The 17425-nt window shown below is 36.0% G+C and overlaps 2 protein-coding genes across 4 annotated transcripts; both read right to left on the bottom strand.

Annotated features, from left to right (window-relative positions):
- Positions 1 to 246: 246 nt before the first annotated feature.
- Positions 247 to 5617, bottom strand: LOC122276048. Of its 2 annotated transcripts, none has more exons than XM_043085490.1 (7): positions 5371 to 5617; positions 4840 to 4911; positions 4698 to 4731; positions 2576 to 4340; positions 1780 to 1873; positions 929 to 1075; positions 247 to 840 (listed from the first exon to the last, which is right to left on the bottom strand). In XM_043085490.1, exons 1-6 carry the CDS (start codon positions 5457 to 5459, stop codon positions 1036 to 1038), a joined length of 2094 nt encoding a protein of 697 aa, XP_042941424.1. In that variant the 5' UTR covers positions 5460 to 5617; the 3' UTR covers positions 247 to 840; positions 929 to 1035. The 2 variants fall into 2 exon arrangements, with proteins under 2 accessions (XP_042941424.1, XP_042941415.1); XM_043085481.1 differs by having other exon boundaries at positions 2546 to 4340; positions 5371 to 5614.
- A 1235-nt stretch (positions 5618 to 6852) lies between these two features.
- LOC122276044 (uncharacterized GPI-anchored protein At1g61900-like) lies at positions 6853 to 16890 on the bottom strand. 2 transcript variants are annotated; one of them, XM_043085467.1, is made up of 9 exons: positions 16530 to 16890; positions 16132 to 16227; positions 15489 to 15620; positions 10204 to 11058; positions 9159 to 9404; positions 9038 to 9052; positions 7958 to 8098; positions 7703 to 7750; positions 6853 to 7038 (listed from the first exon to the last, which is right to left on the bottom strand). In XM_043085467.1, exons 3-9 carry the CDS (start codon positions 15520 to 15522, stop codon positions 6965 to 6967), a joined length of 1413 nt encoding a protein of 470 aa, XP_042941401.1. In that variant the 5' UTR covers positions 15523 to 15620; positions 16132 to 16227; positions 16530 to 16890; the 3' UTR covers positions 6853 to 6964. The 2 variants fall into 2 exon arrangements, with proteins under 2 accessions (XP_042941401.1, XP_042941397.1); XM_043085463.1 differs by lacking the exon at positions 16132 to 16227.
- Between the last annotated feature and the right edge of the window lie 535 nt (positions 16891 to 17425).

Below are 17425 nucleotides of genomic sequence, written 5' to 3'. Positions count from 1 at the left end.
CTTTTTAATTTTTTAAAAATTGTATGTACGACAAGCATGCCCATGAGTGATCATATATATATATATATATATAATATTACCTAGTTTGTAATACCCAACCATTTAAGTTAAGAGTTAAATATTGCCGGGGTTGTAAACCAGCTTAATTCTCGTCTTTTCCCCAAAAATATTTCGTCTCACAATATATTTTATCACAGTATTAAAAAATAAAAAGAAAATATAATTGATTTGATTTAACAAACAAGATACAGCTAATGCAAAACAGTTCTTGATATGATTTTATGAAACCAACAACACGAAAATCCCACATGCAAACACGGAATGAAAAACGTAAATTAATTCAATCTAAACACGAACATTTAACCATCAATTTCTTCTTTAATTACTTCTTTAAACATGATAATGATACTCAGTAAATTTTTTTAATCATCATCTAACAAATAGTTCTTCGATCAAATAATGATATACTAGGAAATGAGGAAATGATGATTTTTTTTTTTTTTTTTTTTTTTTAACATAAGGGGTGGGGGGTTCCAAACCAGCTTTTTCATTTGTAAAATCAGATCGAATGCCATCAGGCAATCAGACTTTTAAAATGATGATGATTTTAAAAGACTTACCGACAACATCCCTAATTACCTACAGACGAAAAGCATATTCAAACTACATCATCTGCGCTATTGCGGTTACCCAATTTTCAGAAAGACTCCTACACCAGTTCTGGGCAACCGTAGGAACACTGCTATCTCAAATGTCCGCAATATTCAAATCTGGGTTTCTTCATTTGGATTTCCATTCAAGTGAGATAAAGCTCAAAACCCATGAGATGTAGAACGTCACCTGTATTAAGGGCAACAGTCATGTCACACTGCCACAACTGAACTCTATTGATGTCAATGCTTTGAAGGATCACAAACAGCACACTCACCTCTATGTCAGAACTCAGAAGGGATGGGCAAGCTGGTAAAAGAATGCAAAAGCATTCCAAACTACAGTCAGGACCTCTGAAAATGACCACCAAAGCCTCAAAGAATGCTACCATAAGCCCAATAATTTCTTCACTTTCTCTATTCCACTGCACTCGTAGAACAAAAAGGTTACTCCTACATATGAGAATGATTCCAATTGTATTTTTATTTTTCATAATTTTCTTTAAAGACTCCACAAAGTAATCTAACAAATCCTTTCAATGTTTTAAGTTAGCTCAGCCAGAAATGTAGAATAAACACTTCCACTCCATTAACAGAATGCTTGACTTGAATCAAGCCTAATTATCAGACTTGCAACAAGACAGTTAAAATTAGATATTAATGATTAACGGCATCAACACTAACTCGAGAGTGAAAGAATAAACATCCTACCTGGTGTTGTTAAAAGCACATCTAGGCAATCTTAAAGAGCATAACATAGAGTTCCAAGAGTAAAGTGGTTTTGATACCCTAAGTGAAAGTGCATTCACCGATGCATGCATGAGGCATGCTTTCTTATGCTTTTAAGGAAAGCCCAAATCATGTTCTTTCAATCTTTTGAAAAATATACTGTTCAAAGTACTAATTTGTTATATGAAATTCTTAAATTATATATTACTTGTAAGTAAAATTGGGTAATAAGAGTTTAACTTAAATTATAAATTATGAATCTTTCCATTAGAACTATTTATATATATTATAAAAAATGTATGTTTTACTTCTGTTGGGCGCAGAATTGCACTTATTCATCTAGGTCACAGTGTCACACCAATCCAGCCTTAAGCAGATCTTAATGGATGAGTAACAATACCTCTTAGGAAAGGAAGGTATTTGCTCTTCAACTACTCGGACAACAACTGAACCTCCATCATATGCCTCAGATAAATTCTGCTCTTCCTTTCCCACTGCAAATGTAAATGGGAAACATCATCAAATATTTTCCTTTTAAGCATATTAGAATAGGAAAAGGAAAGAGATAATAAACATTAGCTGGCAACTTGGAACCACGCAAGATCAAGAGACCATTTCAGCCTTTCTTCTGATATAGCATGACATTATTGGTTTAAATCCATCCATTGAACACCTTCAACTTTTAAGCATGTACAAGAATGTACTTCTGATATACATATAACACCTATTATGGTGAAATCCTTATTTTTTCTTACACGTCCACTTTAATTTTTAATCTTTTTGGCTTTTCTAATGTTTGTTCAGATCCCTTGTCCATAAAATACTCCGCCACAGTAAGTTCTAAACTTGAATTGAAATCTAACAGGCCTGCAAGATCCACAACCTATATCATCCATACCATAAAATTTTTTTTAGATGTTTGTATTTCAATTCTTGGATCAACAACCACAGCAGGCTGGGTCACAATTTTATCCTTTAAAAAAAAAAAGCAGATAACATACAGAGAAATAATCTCTTGCATGTAATTGCAAATTTGCAATATGTTATATAAATAATAATAGAAAAAAAATAAATATCATGATGAACATTCGTCCCCCCTTGAGGATTGTTCTTGTTAATCACATAGCTCAATTGAAAAGAAGGGAAAAAGATTATACTTCCGATACCTAGAGAATCTTCTTCCATAGAATTATCACCTTGTAAATACAAATGGTCTCTCCAGTCCAAATCTAAGCCTTCTGTTTGTGCTAGCTTCTCCAGCAAATGACCAATGAGGTTGTAGGCAACCATACTAGTTTCATCACAAATTTCTTGGATGGCAAGGTATTGGTTCTTACATTTACTTTGCTTGTCATTATTAGCTGTTTGTTCCCCACATGAAAAGTTTGAAGAGATGAAAAGTGGAGTGTTTGCTGGAGCTATTCCCGAATTGCATTCAGGTTCACATCTCTCGCACCTTTGGTTTGCTGAAACAGGTGAGGAGAAATAATTGCTATCTGTAGGCATGAAAGATCTGCCAATACCTTCAACTTTGTCATGGATCATATCCACGTCAACCATCCTGCTATGAAATCTTGATTTCCCGGATAAAGAGGAAGGAATGATTCTATTAGGATTGATAGAATCTATTCCACTAGTATCGTTAGGTTCAAGTCCCTCAACAGAACCACCATTTAAGTCTTTTTGGGGGGTAAATGGGGAGGAAGGGATGCTCTTGTTGGTCGTAGAGGTAGGTGGCTTGACATTGAATGGTATTGACTCTCCAGTACTTTCTACTTCATCAACTGAATCAGTACAGCGAGACCTACTATTCTGACAGCTTCTATCTTCCAGGAGCCAGCCATCATCGTCATCATCATTACCATCATCACTTTCTTCTAATTCCTCCATATATGCATCGGTAAATTCTCGATCAAAGTCATGGTCAGGTAGCAAATCCAACACAATCTGCTTTGTCAGAGCACTCACACTCAATATACATTCTACTTCTTCTTCAACTTTCTCCTTACTAAAGCATTCAAGCAGTGTACTTTGAGAATTACTATTGATAATAGCAAGAGTTTCCAATATAGACTTTGGAATGGCATCCATTTCACTGCACTCAAAGAGATATTCAGTCAACATTTTCCTAATTGCTGTCCGTAAACACCGATTTGATACTTTGGCATTCGGGTCTAATAAAAGTTGCAAGTTTTTAAGCACTGGTAACCTAACCTTTGTTTTCAGTAACAAAATAGCCTTTGCTATCTCATTCTGCAGGCTTTCTACTTCTGAAGAGAATGGGTAAAACTCCGTCACAGACGAATTTTGAAAACCTGGTGTTAGCTTTAGCAGCAAGCCAGGTACTGACATTGCTTTGGCTAGTGGCTCTTGTAATTCATCCCCTTCACCAAGTTCTGAAAGCATCCTTTCGCTATATTTCCTCACTTGTTTAATTAAATAATCTCGACCCCATCCATGTCTGCGAGGCAATAATTGAGGCATGCCTGCTTGGGAACCTTTAAGCTTCCTGTACATTACAATCAGGATCTCGCAAGGCAAGTCTTTTAGTCCAGATAGCACCTTTTTCACAGCAGCATGATGGGATTGGGATCTAGACATAAAAAATGTCACACCTTTCTTTCGGAAATTTTTTGGGTCACTGAGAAGTTGAGATAGCTGTCTGCATATGCTAATTTGATGGCTGTGATTTCTGCTTCCCAAAACTTTTGGAAGAAGATCTTTAATTACCTTCTTCATCTTCCAACGAGTTTTCTCAAACTCACAAGAGCCTCTTGTAAGAATCATGGCAACAAGATATAGCCCCTTATTGGTCAAATCATCAAGGTGTGACATAATTCTTCTTGTTATACTGCACGTGCCAGACAATACCATATGATCTTCATTTACGCTGTGCCATCCTTCAGCATTACATGCTCCAAAGGCCTCTTCTATATGCATTCTTATGGTCTCATAGAATATCTGAAAATAAGATATTAAGGAAATCATCAGCTAACAGGAGGGAATATTGTGTATCCCAAAATGTAAAACGCAAAATTGGACAGATGGCAGGGACTCAAAAATGAAGAATCATATTATTAAGCCTCTGAAACCTTACAAGCAAGATATCATAATGACCAACCACATTATTGAACTGACTCAATAATAAGATATGGCTGATCGTAGTATTTATTTAACAACTGCCTCAAAATGAAAACCCAACAATGTATAAAGGCAATTTCTAAACGCACCATGCCATGATGCTCTACATGCATAGTTTATTTATCCATCAAGAACACCCATTAAGTATAAAAACGATTTCTACCACAGAAAACTTACATCATCTTCCCTAAGCAAAGACTCGGGTAAAGTCCTGTTGAGACAACATGAAAACTATTAGTCTAATGATGTAAAAAATGGGCTTCAGCCAATAATCAAAAGAAACAGACAGAGTTATAAGATATAAAATTGTCGCACTCACCTCTGTTTCAAAAACTCAGGTTCTTCAAAACGCTTTCTTCTAGATTTGGATGTAGGAAGCCCCATCAACCATCTGCATCAATTTCATATGATAAAATTTGGCTTGATAAGCTCATACATGCAATATCATGTCCCAACAAACAATGGCATATGCACAAACTAAAGAGAAAGCAGCAGACTAATCAATTGTAGACAATTATTCGAATAAGACACAATGAACCCAGGTCCCTGACTCGTTCAAATTCACATTATTACTCAAAGTCCTTGGAGTAATGCTGGAAAAGTAAACTTCAATCAGAAGAACCGATACATTTGCAAAGTGCCTTCGATTTAATTATTTTTTCCTTTGTGGAGGAAAACATAACTTCTCATTTTCACGAATACAAACATAATAAAAAAGGAAATTTTTTGATCGCGGACAATCCGGAACAAAATTATAAAAGAAACTCATTCTTAACAAGCACAATCATATATAAAAGGAAAAGGAAATTTAAATGCCAAAAAGGATATTAAAAAGAAAAAAAAAACTGACCTTCTTTTGAGTCTCATCTGCTTCTCTTGGTGCTTAATTTGTGACAAAATCGACTCGCAATCCGTTTGGAAAAACTCTGCATTCGCCATATCGATCGATTCTGGGGGTTGCACAGGGCCAGAGAGAAAGCGGGCTAGGGTTTTAGCTTTGAACGGAAACGAGGGGTTTTAGAAGCAGAACCGTACGTACTTCTAATTGTAATTTTATGAATAAAAATGTCAATGTATCCAAATCGATTATCAAAACGTTTTTAAATACTACTTATTGTTTGAGAATTTTTTAGTGTAGAAGAAAAATCCTGAATAACGTAAACTTATTTTTCCTTCTTCTCTCTCTCTTCTCTCTCTCTTTTTTTTTTTTTAAATTAATTAATTAATTAATTTTTACAATTATCTATATAAATTAAGAGAAATACTAGTTATAATAATAAATATATAAATATCACACAATTATTTAAAAATAAATAAATAAATACGAAATTTCATTAAAAAAATTAATCTTTCAATAATAGATTCTATTTTTTTTAAATAACTGCTTGACACTTGTACAACTATATATAATATTACTCATAAATTAATATGCATTTTTAATCATTTAAGTTTCACGTGGTTTAAGGGCCAACGAATTCACATGGTACTTTTAAAATATTTTTGTCAGAATCTATATAAAGTTTTCTAACTTTTTAATTGAATGAGACCAACTTACTCGATTAAATTAGATATTTCAATACCAAAAAATAAAAATAAAAAAAAAGTAACTGCACATGTTCGGTACATATTATTATTTTTTTTTTTTTGATATAGGGATTTGGGGAGGGGATCGAACCCCAGACCTCACTTTTGGAGGTGGGGCTTCATGCCATCAGGCCGTTGGCCTTTGGCAAGTACATATTATTTAAAAGGACTGATTTGAAAGTAAAATGAAATACAAAAATTTTATTCCATCATCAATATAATTTTCTCAAATTTTCACGTAAAATATAATAAATAATTTAATTTTTTTAAATCTTTATTCAACGTTTTTAAATTTTAAAATAATAATAATATTAAAAAATAATATTTTAAACTTTTATCTCAAACTCAAAATTCTAATCCCCGCAATGTATTTATTTCTCTTAAAACTATAATATTCAATCCAATTTGATAACGGAAGATCTCATCTCTATTTAGTAATTAAATTCAAAAATTAATTTTAAGTTTATTCTCGCGTACCACATTCAGCCAAGTTTGTTTGTAAACTTGCTTTTGTAAGATATCTCTGCGATCAAACCATTTCTCATTATGAATACCGGGTTTAGATCGTATAATTTGCCATGAATTGGAAAAAATGAAAAAATATTTATTTTTATATTAAGTACTTAAAATATATGCGCATGGCTTACTCTGTTGCGCGGCATATGTAACATGCATACCCGATGGATTGGCAACGTAACGCATGGAGTGGAGACTAACAGCTTAAAAAGGAACGGGCAGATGCCAGAAGAGCGGAGAAAACAAAGAAAGGCTGCTATACATGGAGGCTATTCAAAATATACACGCAAAAATCCACAACCAATTTTCAACCTCAAGCCAGCTCAACCCAAGCAAAATCTCCTTCAGTACAACAATGTACTGAAAATAAACAATGAAAAAATGGGTACCAGCAGTTCTAACTCACCACCACCACAACCTGCATTATAGCATTGTAATCAAATGTCATTTCAAATAAGTTTCGGGGAAAAAAAAAAAAACTAATCAAGTTATCGGTTTTATAGTGCAATGATCTTCTGCTATTTATCAAATGATGCAACATCTTGGCAAACAGTTCATAGAAAAGATCTTGGTCCTCTAGATGGGATTGAAGTTTTTCATCTATCTCAACCATTCAAATACGAAAATCTCATATATGACATTTCCCCAGAATCCAAGAAAATATAAAAGGAAGTAAAATATCAACATTTTACAGATAAGACAGTTCATAATCTTTACGCATCTTCATATTTTTTAGCATAAAAGGTAAAGTGAACTATGGGTATATCAAAATGCTCATCTGATGAAAACTTGTTTAACATGTTGGTGTGTGCGTGCATGTGTTTCAATTAACATTTTGTATTTGCAATGGTTCATGGGAACTGAAAAAACTAATAATGTATATGTAAATGATGTTACTTATGTATATGTATAAAATCCTATGTGATATATGAATCGGTGCCAAATCTGAATTCCACCACACTAGACATCACCAATACTTCCATTTTCATAAATAATCAACATCTCACATCCTTGTGCATGTGAAAATCAATGATATACTAAATTTAAGAGAGTTAGAAATTGCCCAAAGCAATGGCACACACCAGAATTTTTTAAAGTCTCTGATGTTGGTAGTGTATGCAATGACATCTCTGCAAAATTCGATAACATCGATAAGGATAAGGACACTAGAACAAACTCCAAATACGCTAATCTCAGAATTTTAACATTATTTATATTAATCTTCTAGAACTGAGAGTAGAAACAACAGGTAAAAATGATATCTTCATTAACTTTTTTTTCATAGGTGATATTTTCATTATTTCTTTTTTTGATAGGTGATATTTTCATTATCTTACCAGGTGCACAAAGAGACACGGATGAAATTGAGGATGACGAAGGCCATGGGGCAGCAATGTTATCACTCAAGTCACATGTAAAGCTGATGCCTGTTGCATTGTCAAATATGACATCTGCAGGCAAGCTCCGAAGTAGACACCCTGCATTCCAATGAAAGTCATAATTATCCTTTTTTAAAGTTAAAAAAAAAACATATAAATATAAGTACGCAAAAAACCATAATCATCAGTTATTGAACATTCGGGAATACTAACTCTATTTTTATCACCATCCATTTATTCATCAAATGAAACACAAAAACCTAGCCTAAGACTTTAGAGTGTACAGGGAAATTTCCCTAACCCACCTCAGACGGTCAATGTCATCCAACATACTTATTACCATTTTGACATCGCAACAAGAAGTTAGACAAAGCAACCAGATAAAAGTTATTTCATGAAAAGCCACGAAAATTGTCAGCTAGCATTTACCACATAACCCAATTCCTAACCATCCACTCTGAGCATCAGGCCTTCAAATATATCTTGAAGGCTGACACAAGGCCCATAATGGTAAAGCAAATGCTCCACATTAAGCACAAAGAAGCTTAATGGCCATAACTTTGAAGATTGTGAGAGAACGCTGCCAGAGTTGAAAACAGCCATGCTTAAACCTTTCTAGGAATGGACTATGGTCCCCATAACAATGCCTGATTTGCATCTTCTGTCGATTTTAGTAGTTCTTGCTACCTAAACCTTCCTTAAAATAGGCTTGCTTGGGTTGCACCCTAGTACTTTTAATTTTTTTTATAGTTAATAAGAAAATTTTCTTGCTACCTAAGTCCAATTACACGGGACGTATACAAAGGAAATACCTACTTTACACTAGAAACAAAAAGAGCCTAAAGCAAATCCCGAAAATTATCATCATTCGGTACAAGAGCCTTAGCCCACAAACACAAAGTACTTTTAATAAAATGTGGTACCTTTACTTATAAAAAAAATATAAGGCTAAAGCAAATCTTTTCATATGAAACACTAAGAGAGAACAACAAAAGTAATGATGAAGATTGAAAGAAGGAAGCTGAAACAGTAGCAAACCTTGTTGTCCATATACTGCTCCAGTGCACATGTAGATCCACAGACAGAGAGATTGTTCAGGGCGACAAGATAAAGCTATGACCAACGGCAGAAAACAAGAACAATAAAGCAAGAAATGTACCTTGGATACTAAAATCTTTCAAGTCAACATCACAAAGCTCATAAATATTTTCCATAATCCCACCTTTCCGTAACATGGCTCCAAACACTGTTGCACAGATTATGGCTTGTCTATTTGTTATTAACATTTGCTTTTGTACTCCAGCAATGTAAGTATTTAATGAGCTACAGCAGGAAGGACTGGGAGCAGCTACATTACGACATGCTACAATAACCTCGGAAGGCTCCTTAAAACTTAAAGGACACACTGCACAAACAATGTTTATTTCATTTAGAAGTTAAATGGCACCAACAATTCATAAAAAATATATAAAGTGGGACAGCAAACCAACCGCAACAACAAATACTACATTTGAATTATATCAAGCACACATAAATAGAGTTGAAAAAATAAAAAGCTGGTCCTATTTCTTTCTGAAAGCCAGGTAACTTTAATCTTGATACTATTTGCTTCTGCTCTACAACAACCTGAAGTTTTGAATCTCATGCTTGCTAGTTCTTGATTGTGGTTAAAAGCTACATATGCATGAGTGTGGGTATCTCCCATTAGTGACCAGTCAACATTCAATAATAATAATATAGTGTTTAAAATCAAATGAAATATAAAATTCCAATATGCTACGTTTGTTAGAGAGGAAATGAATAAGATGCTAAACTGAAAATGAATAAGATGTTTAATAGTTACATCTTTTGGCTGGCCATTATTCATTGTTTCCTTCAGGATATATTTGGAAAAAAAATGATATTAAATAAATCAAACAAACAAATAAATTGAAACAAGAATCTTCAAGAATGATGAAACCATGTGACAAGCAAGGAAAAAGGTGAACTGATACAATAAACTATCTAATCTTATAGCAGAATGCCTACACCTTTACTCCCATTACATTTATGACTAGAGTAATTCATTCACCTGAAGGATGCCTTGCAATGTTAGAACTAGACAACCGTATACATCTGCTATCTAATAACGTTCCTATAAACTTACAGACAACCACTATAGCCATTTATATATAACAAACATAGGAAATACTATAACTCACTACCTTTGTTGACTTTGCAGGCAGATAATATTCGAAACACAGTATTTGCAGCATCTGACGGAAGTTTCCTTGAAAGATAGGAATAAACCACTCCTTTGCAATCATTAAGAGAATCAATTGGATAAGGCTCGCCCACTATATTCTTATTCTCATTGAGTGTCAATTGCCTTCCTGATATCTGAAGAGCAGCATCCATAATTGCAGGTTGGCAAACGGGTCTACAACATTCTTTAAGAGGATCTATAGTGCCGCAGGCCTCCAGTAGTTTGCTTGTGTTCACTGTTTTCTCAAAGGAAAAAAGATCCTTCACTGGACATGACCCTCCCGTAAGACTCGATGATTTAACAGAGCAAAGGGTAGGTAACGTACTATTTGCCCCTCTACTAGCTAAGATATTAAGGATGTCTGTAAAACAACTATTAGCAACAGCATCTTGCAAAACCAACTTATCAGAGTTGATACTATAGAAGCCCCGGAAGATGTGGAGTAAACTAGTAAACTGTGGACAACATATTACATTTCCTACAAGTGCCGCCAATGGTTGAGAACAATCAGATGCTGTTTTTTCCATGAGACTGGATATAAGAGTGAAATTTACAGGACATTTTCCTGATAGAACTGGCTCGTATCTGGTAGGAAAGGTTGGGTACATAGGTGGCAAAGGTTCACTGGGATTTGGGTAGTGGGGTATGACAGCGGGAGATATTGCTATGGGATCAAACAGTCCAGTAGTAGGGGGATTAGCTAGCTCTGACATGGAAGAAGTATGAGTAGGTGCAAGCAGCATCTGCAAGGCCACTAATTCTTGAAAACTGTATAACCAAATGATGAATAATAATAACTGATTGCACAAAGAACCTGCAATCGTATATAAGCCAGCCTTCAGCAATGAAACAAGTAATTTCTTTTGTGAAAGAAAATAATACATGACAATGAACAAACACATGCTCAAACCTAATATTGCCATCTATTTCCAGTCCAACTTGTCCAAGCATGCCCTTCATCTACTTATAGTTTGTAACATGTCAAGAAGCTTCTTTGTTGCTTTTTTTTTATTATTATTTCAAGATTTCAAGGATAAAATATACCCCTTGGATTTAGACGAATATACATTGATCTCCCTCACATTTTTACAATACACTTCAGTCCATATCAAAGGATTCTGTCAATGAATAATTGTAAATTGGCAATTTTAGGCTTACAAACTTTGACATTAAGATTTATTTTTTATTGTCAATAAAAAAAAGGTGCGAATAAAAAAACGGATGGAATTAATTCTCACTTTTTTCCCCAAGCCACTCCTCCAACTCATTGTCAAACTGCCCATCCTACATTGGTGAGGTTCCATGTCATATACAAATAAAAAATAAATTAAAAAAAGCTATCCAACTCCAGACCCAACTGAGCACAACCCATACTTTCAAGTTCATTCCACGATTCTCATGCGCTTCACCTTCAATATTTCTCCCTTAAATAAAGTTAAAAAAAAAAAAAAAAAAATCCAGTGTCATACTCACAGCCATGCCTACCACACCATACTCCCATAGTGACCTAACCACATCATGATCTTCATAGACATCAAAGTCAAATTGGTCCAAGAGCCATACCTCTAGAACATAATTTGTTGGAGAGGGGTCAAAAGAGCATGAAAAAAATGTGTGCATTTGGGTCAGGCGATCCGAAATTCCTCCCTCCTTATCTCACACCCCCATTGTCCCTCTCTAAAATGGAATCATTCATGTGCATGGTATTTTACTACCTCCTCCATCCCATTGTGTGTCTAATATGCATATCCTCTGCTCCCTCCCTCCCTCCACCCAAAAGAAAAGGCTTTTCAGATGGTCTAAACAACATTTGATCGCAACATATGAGGATCCCCTAGAGTTCAGTTTTCTCTCTCTCTTTCTCTCTCCGTACATCCATGGGTGATCTTTTCTAGTGTTACACTGGAATCTTCATCCCCTTAAGCTTGGGTCTGCTACAGTCTCTAGTTTAAGATGGGTTACTCTAAACATGTATTCATAGAAACTAAAGTTTTTATTTTAGCATTAGAGCGGGGGAACTTCCTTCGTATTACAGAAAGAAGTAGAAAGGTGACGAAGGAGCTGGTCTTCAGTCTTTCTTGTGTGCATTGGATGGCTAACATGGTGTAAGAATGTTATCTTTCGATGGGGAAAAGGGATTTCTTCAAGTCTTTTCGGGTTGGTTCTTTGGCTGTAGTTGCTCGTAGAAGATCTAATGCCTTTGGACAATTCTTGGAAGTTACGGAATATGGTGGTAATGGCCGCCGAGGCATGCTGGTGTTTCCAGCAGGGAAGGAAGGACATGGGTGGAGGACTTTATCCTTGAAGCTGAAGCATGCTCTGGCAGGTTTCTCCAAGGCTCCAGTGGTGGTTAAGGGTGGTGGGAAGGGGAAAGAAATGGGAGGGCAAACCAGGACGTATGCTGAGGCTGCTGGGGGAGGTAAAGCAAGTAGTAGGGTGGCGGTGCAGGGAGGCAATGTGCAGATTTTGAATAACGTAGAGAAAGAAAAAAATAAGGGGGTTGCAGGAGAGTGTCATATGGCAGGGAGAGTTGGTAGAGAACAAGTCAATGACTTAGGTGTAGTTAGTCTGCCTGAGACCTGTGTAGGGGAAAGGGAGGGGCAGAACCTACTTTTTGGGATGAAAGTGGAACTGGCTGGCGTGAAGGAGGAATTGGCTGGGGTAAAGAAGACTATTGAATCAATTATAGGAAAGGTGGACTGGGATTTATTTCTCAAAAGGAATTTGGGTCTGAAAAATAAAGGGGCTGAGGCAAACCCGAAACCCAGGGTGAATAAAGGTAAAACCAAGTTGGGTATGGACTTGGGCCGGTCACACCAAGCCCACCCAAAGCTGAAATGGAGACTCAAGATGAATGGGCCAGCCCTGGAGAAGGTCCAGCCCGAGAACAATGGGGGAGCTGAAAGTTTTTTTCTTCAAAACTTTGTTTTCTTGGGTGGGAGCCATTGTATGTAATGGACTAAATGTCCATGACTTTCTTATTTCGGTTGTAAACTCTAGATAGGTATCTTTCAATTATATGCCCTGTGTACTTGGGATTTGCCATTTATGATGAATAAAACTTCTTGATTACCGATAAAAAAGAAAAACATATGAGGATTGTGCTACAAATTCCAGATTTGCAAGAAGATAAGAATTAGGCCTTCGGCGCTGTTGTAATTTCAACATCTAACAATTACTTGCTTACAACAATAGAATGTAATTTCTCAATGTGAAATGTCACCCTTGCTGGAATAGGAAATAGGGATAGAAAGTATGTTGGTATGTTAGAAAGAGTACTCTTAATAAGCGTAATCCTATCCCCTTTTGAAAGGTACATTCTCTTCCAGCCCACTAATCGTCGCTCAACTTTCTCAATCACTGTATCCCAAAGCGCAACTGTTCTCGAGGGGGCCCCCAAAGGTAGGCCTAGGTACGTCATAGGGAGTGTAGTAGTCTTACACCCTAGAATATTGGCCAACTGTCTAAAACGCTGAATGCCACCAATAGGCACCATCTCTAATTTGTCCAGGTTCACTTTCAAACCTTTCGGGTGGTATAGGAGAGGAGTTCAAGTTTCATCTAGTCAGATGGGAACAGGTGTTTAGGCCTATCTCGAATGGGGGATTGGGCATTAGAAAGCTGAGAACCTTTAATCGGGCATTGCTTGGAAAGTGGTTATGGAGATATCATAGAGAACCAGAAGCCCTATGGAAGTTGGTGATTAAAAGCAAGTATGGGGATTCATGGGGTGGGCGGTGTACTAAGGAAGTGCGAGGGGCGCATGGTGTGGGTTTGTAGAAACACATCATACATGGATGGGAGTTTTTCTCTCAGTATACGAGGCTTCGTTTAGGAGAGGGAAATATGATCAAATTCTGGTATGACATCTGATGTGGTAATTGTGCTTTTAAGGATTTATTCCCAACATTGTTCTCGGTTGCAAGTGATAAAGAAACATCAGTCGTGGAAGTTATGGTGGTAATGGGAGAACAAATCCAGTGGAACATCAACTTCAGCAAGGCGGCACAAGATTTGGAAATGGACAATTTTGAAGTCTTTTTCAGTCTCCTTTATTCAACCAAATCAAGCAACCAGCTCCTAGACTCGCTATGGTGGGTACCATCAATAAAAGGTCTGTTCTCGGTTCGCACTTTTTACAAGGCTCTAGCACAAGAGCAACCATCTCATTTTCCTTGGAAAAGGTTGTGGAAACACAAGGCGCCTCTCAAAGCGGCTTTCTTTGTGTGGACCGCTTCCTTGGGTAAGATCCTCACAACAGATAATTTGAGAAAACGAAGGGTGATCATCATGGATTGGTGTTGTATGTGTAGGAAGGGGGGTGAATCCGTAGACCATCTGTTATTGCATTGTGAGGTTGCTCGAGGGTTGTGGAATGAGGTTTTCTGTCGATTAGACTTGGGTTGGGTTATGCCGGAAACAGTAATGGAGGTACTTGCTAGCTGGACAGGTCTAAGAGGCAACAACCAAATCAAGGCAATTTGGAAGATGATTCCGATATGCATTATGTGGTGCGTGTGGCAGGAGCGCAATGAACGGACATTTGAGGATAAAGAGAGATCAATGGAGGAGCTGAAAGTTTTCTTTTTTAGAACTCTTTGTACTTGGGCTGTTGCTGTTAGCTTTAATGGCCAAAATTTACATGACTTCCTTATCTATACTGTTCCTACGTAGTTTAGGACATTCTTTGTACTGAACGTGGCTTTTTGCCTATTCTTTGATTAATATAATCTATTACTTCTCTCAAAAAAAAAAAAAAAAACAATAGACCTTACATAAAAATAGTTCATGTATGGATTTGTTGTAAGTTCACACTTACGTATGGTCAGGTTCCAAATTCAAAATAGTTGAACAGCAATTGTGAGCAGCAAAGATAACATGAAAATAAAAGGAATGAAAAAAGAGGCATAAACTGCAAAGCCATAACTCTTTCAAAATAGTTAACATGCTAGTAACATACACTGCCCAAATATTGCAGACTAAGGATGGTCCTCGCAAAAAAAGTGAGAGCAAGGGAATAATCTAAATGAATACCTAAGAGTCTCAGGGTCAAAACAGCATTGCACTAATGAAAAACCAACATCGTACCACAGAGTAAGTCTAGACAATCAAAAATGGAAATTAACGTCGAATAGTTCATCTTTTGTAGGGTTAAGACAACACCTTCAGTGACATCTTTTTGCATCATCCCATCAAGGAAAGGCAAGGCTATTAAGACAGCACGAATAGCAGAATATAACTTACCCTTAAGATGACCAACAGTCTGGAAAAAGTTCATGGTTCCACTAGCCCTTTGCTATCATGGATATTTATGACAAAAACCCTGAGTCAGCAATCAGCTGGTGCCAGAGATAGCTCAGACAAATCCTGCAACACCTGCATTAGGCCCAATGAAAGAAAATGAGATTTCACACTATAAGGAATGCAATCAATATAGTAAGGTAAATAATTAACAATGGCCGCTAAGGAGTTGGGTTAAGAATTTTCAGAGAGGTCACATACATTTTTCTTAAGAGATAGAGCTACAGAAACTACTCCAATAGTTAGAGCGTAACTATCTCAAATAACACATTATCAAGCTACAGATGGAGTGTGCCAAACTTGGGAAATATTCCATGTAACTAGCTCTACCGCATGAGAAAATTTGAAGGTTTCCATTCGTTCCTTTTAATGGTAAGCTTATTGAACGGTGAATATAAATACACATCCACAATCAAAACAAGCACCCAATACTGAGGTCTAACAAGAAGGTTCTAGGTAAGCTTTTCTATTCAAACAAATCAGCATAGAATCTGGTATATAAGTTATATTTTCCAGGCAACGAATCAGAAAGCATGAAAAATATACTGAAAAAAATAGAGTAGCGGCTTAAGCTAGGAAAACTAACATGGCTTAAATGGTCGTGTTCGGAAAACATAACGCAAAGAGCACGGAAAAAGAAGAAGCTGACCAATGCATGTGCGGTTCACATATTACATTCACCCTGCGTTTGGTAATCAATAAAACGAAGGAAAATAAAAGAAAACCCCAAGAAACCCGACAATTTCAGAACCGCTCCAAAACTGAAAAGAAAATACATATCAACAAACCCAAATAGTCGGATTGCGCTCCAACAAACGGGAAAAGCATAAAACCAGTTAAATAAAAAGAAAATATGAAACTCGTATTAAGATTACCCTGCACTCTCCCGCACCTTCTCAGATACCAACCAGAAAATCAGACATACATAAGCTAGTGAAAAAAGAAGCCAATCAGACGGAGAAATAAAGGAACAAAGAAACATACCTGAAGATTTCGGAGCCATAAAGAAGCGCGGGGCTAAAATAGAAGGTTTTTAAGGTTTGGGATCAAGAATCGGAGAAGGCACACATTTTTGCGCAATGTCGATCGGATTGTGTCAAGTGCAAGTTGGGAAATATTGGGAAACCCCAAAACTCAGAGCTGGCTCTCACTCAAGACAGCCTTGGTGGAACTGTCTCCCACTCTCTCGGTCGCTCTCTATCTCTCTCACTCACTCACTTCTCTTTCTTTTTCTGTGTCGTTGCAATCTGAAGGCGGTAGGTAGTGGGGGAAGTTGCGTTTTTTACAGCAGCCGCTGGATAAAGCGAGAGTCGAGACTAGAAAAACTTTACCTTTCAATTTGGACCCCAAATGAAAGGGGCTGGGCTTTTTCACCATCGTAGCGGTTTTAAATATTGAATTATTTATTTATTAGTTAAAATAAAATAAAAAATTAATAATTTAATAATATTTTTTCTTAATTTACATTTTTTAAGTTTTTACAATTCTACTAATTATATTTTAATTAATAATTAAATTACAATTAATATATAATTGACTGGGACAAACAGGTAAAAATCTTAAAAAAGGAGATAGAGATAAATTATAAAAATATTAATTATAATTAACATATAATTAGTAAATACAAACAGTAAAAATCCTAATTTATAAGTAAAAATCCTAACACGTGTTGTATTATTTGCATGGTCTTCGAAATTCATCTTCATCTCTTCATTTTTTGTTGGGAGGTATGTGTTTTATTTTTTGTAAACAAATTATTAATTTCGTATATAAAATAAACAGAAAAGAACATAAAATTAGTAAATTAAATCTTACAGTTTCGTCTTTTCTACCCAGAATAAACTTATAGACGACATCGTTTTGCAGTCATGCTCTTTCCT

Source organism: Carya illinoinensis, chromosome 1 (assembly GCF_018687715.1).
Source record: "Carya illinoinensis cultivar Pawnee chromosome 1, C.illinoinensisPawnee_v1, whole genome shotgun sequence".
Taxonomy (NCBI): Eukaryota; Viridiplantae; Streptophyta; class Magnoliopsida; order Fagales; family Juglandaceae; genus Carya; species Carya illinoinensis.
The sequence above is the reverse complement of the archived record's forward strand: the minus strand, read 5'-3'. Positions and strand labels throughout refer to the sequence as shown.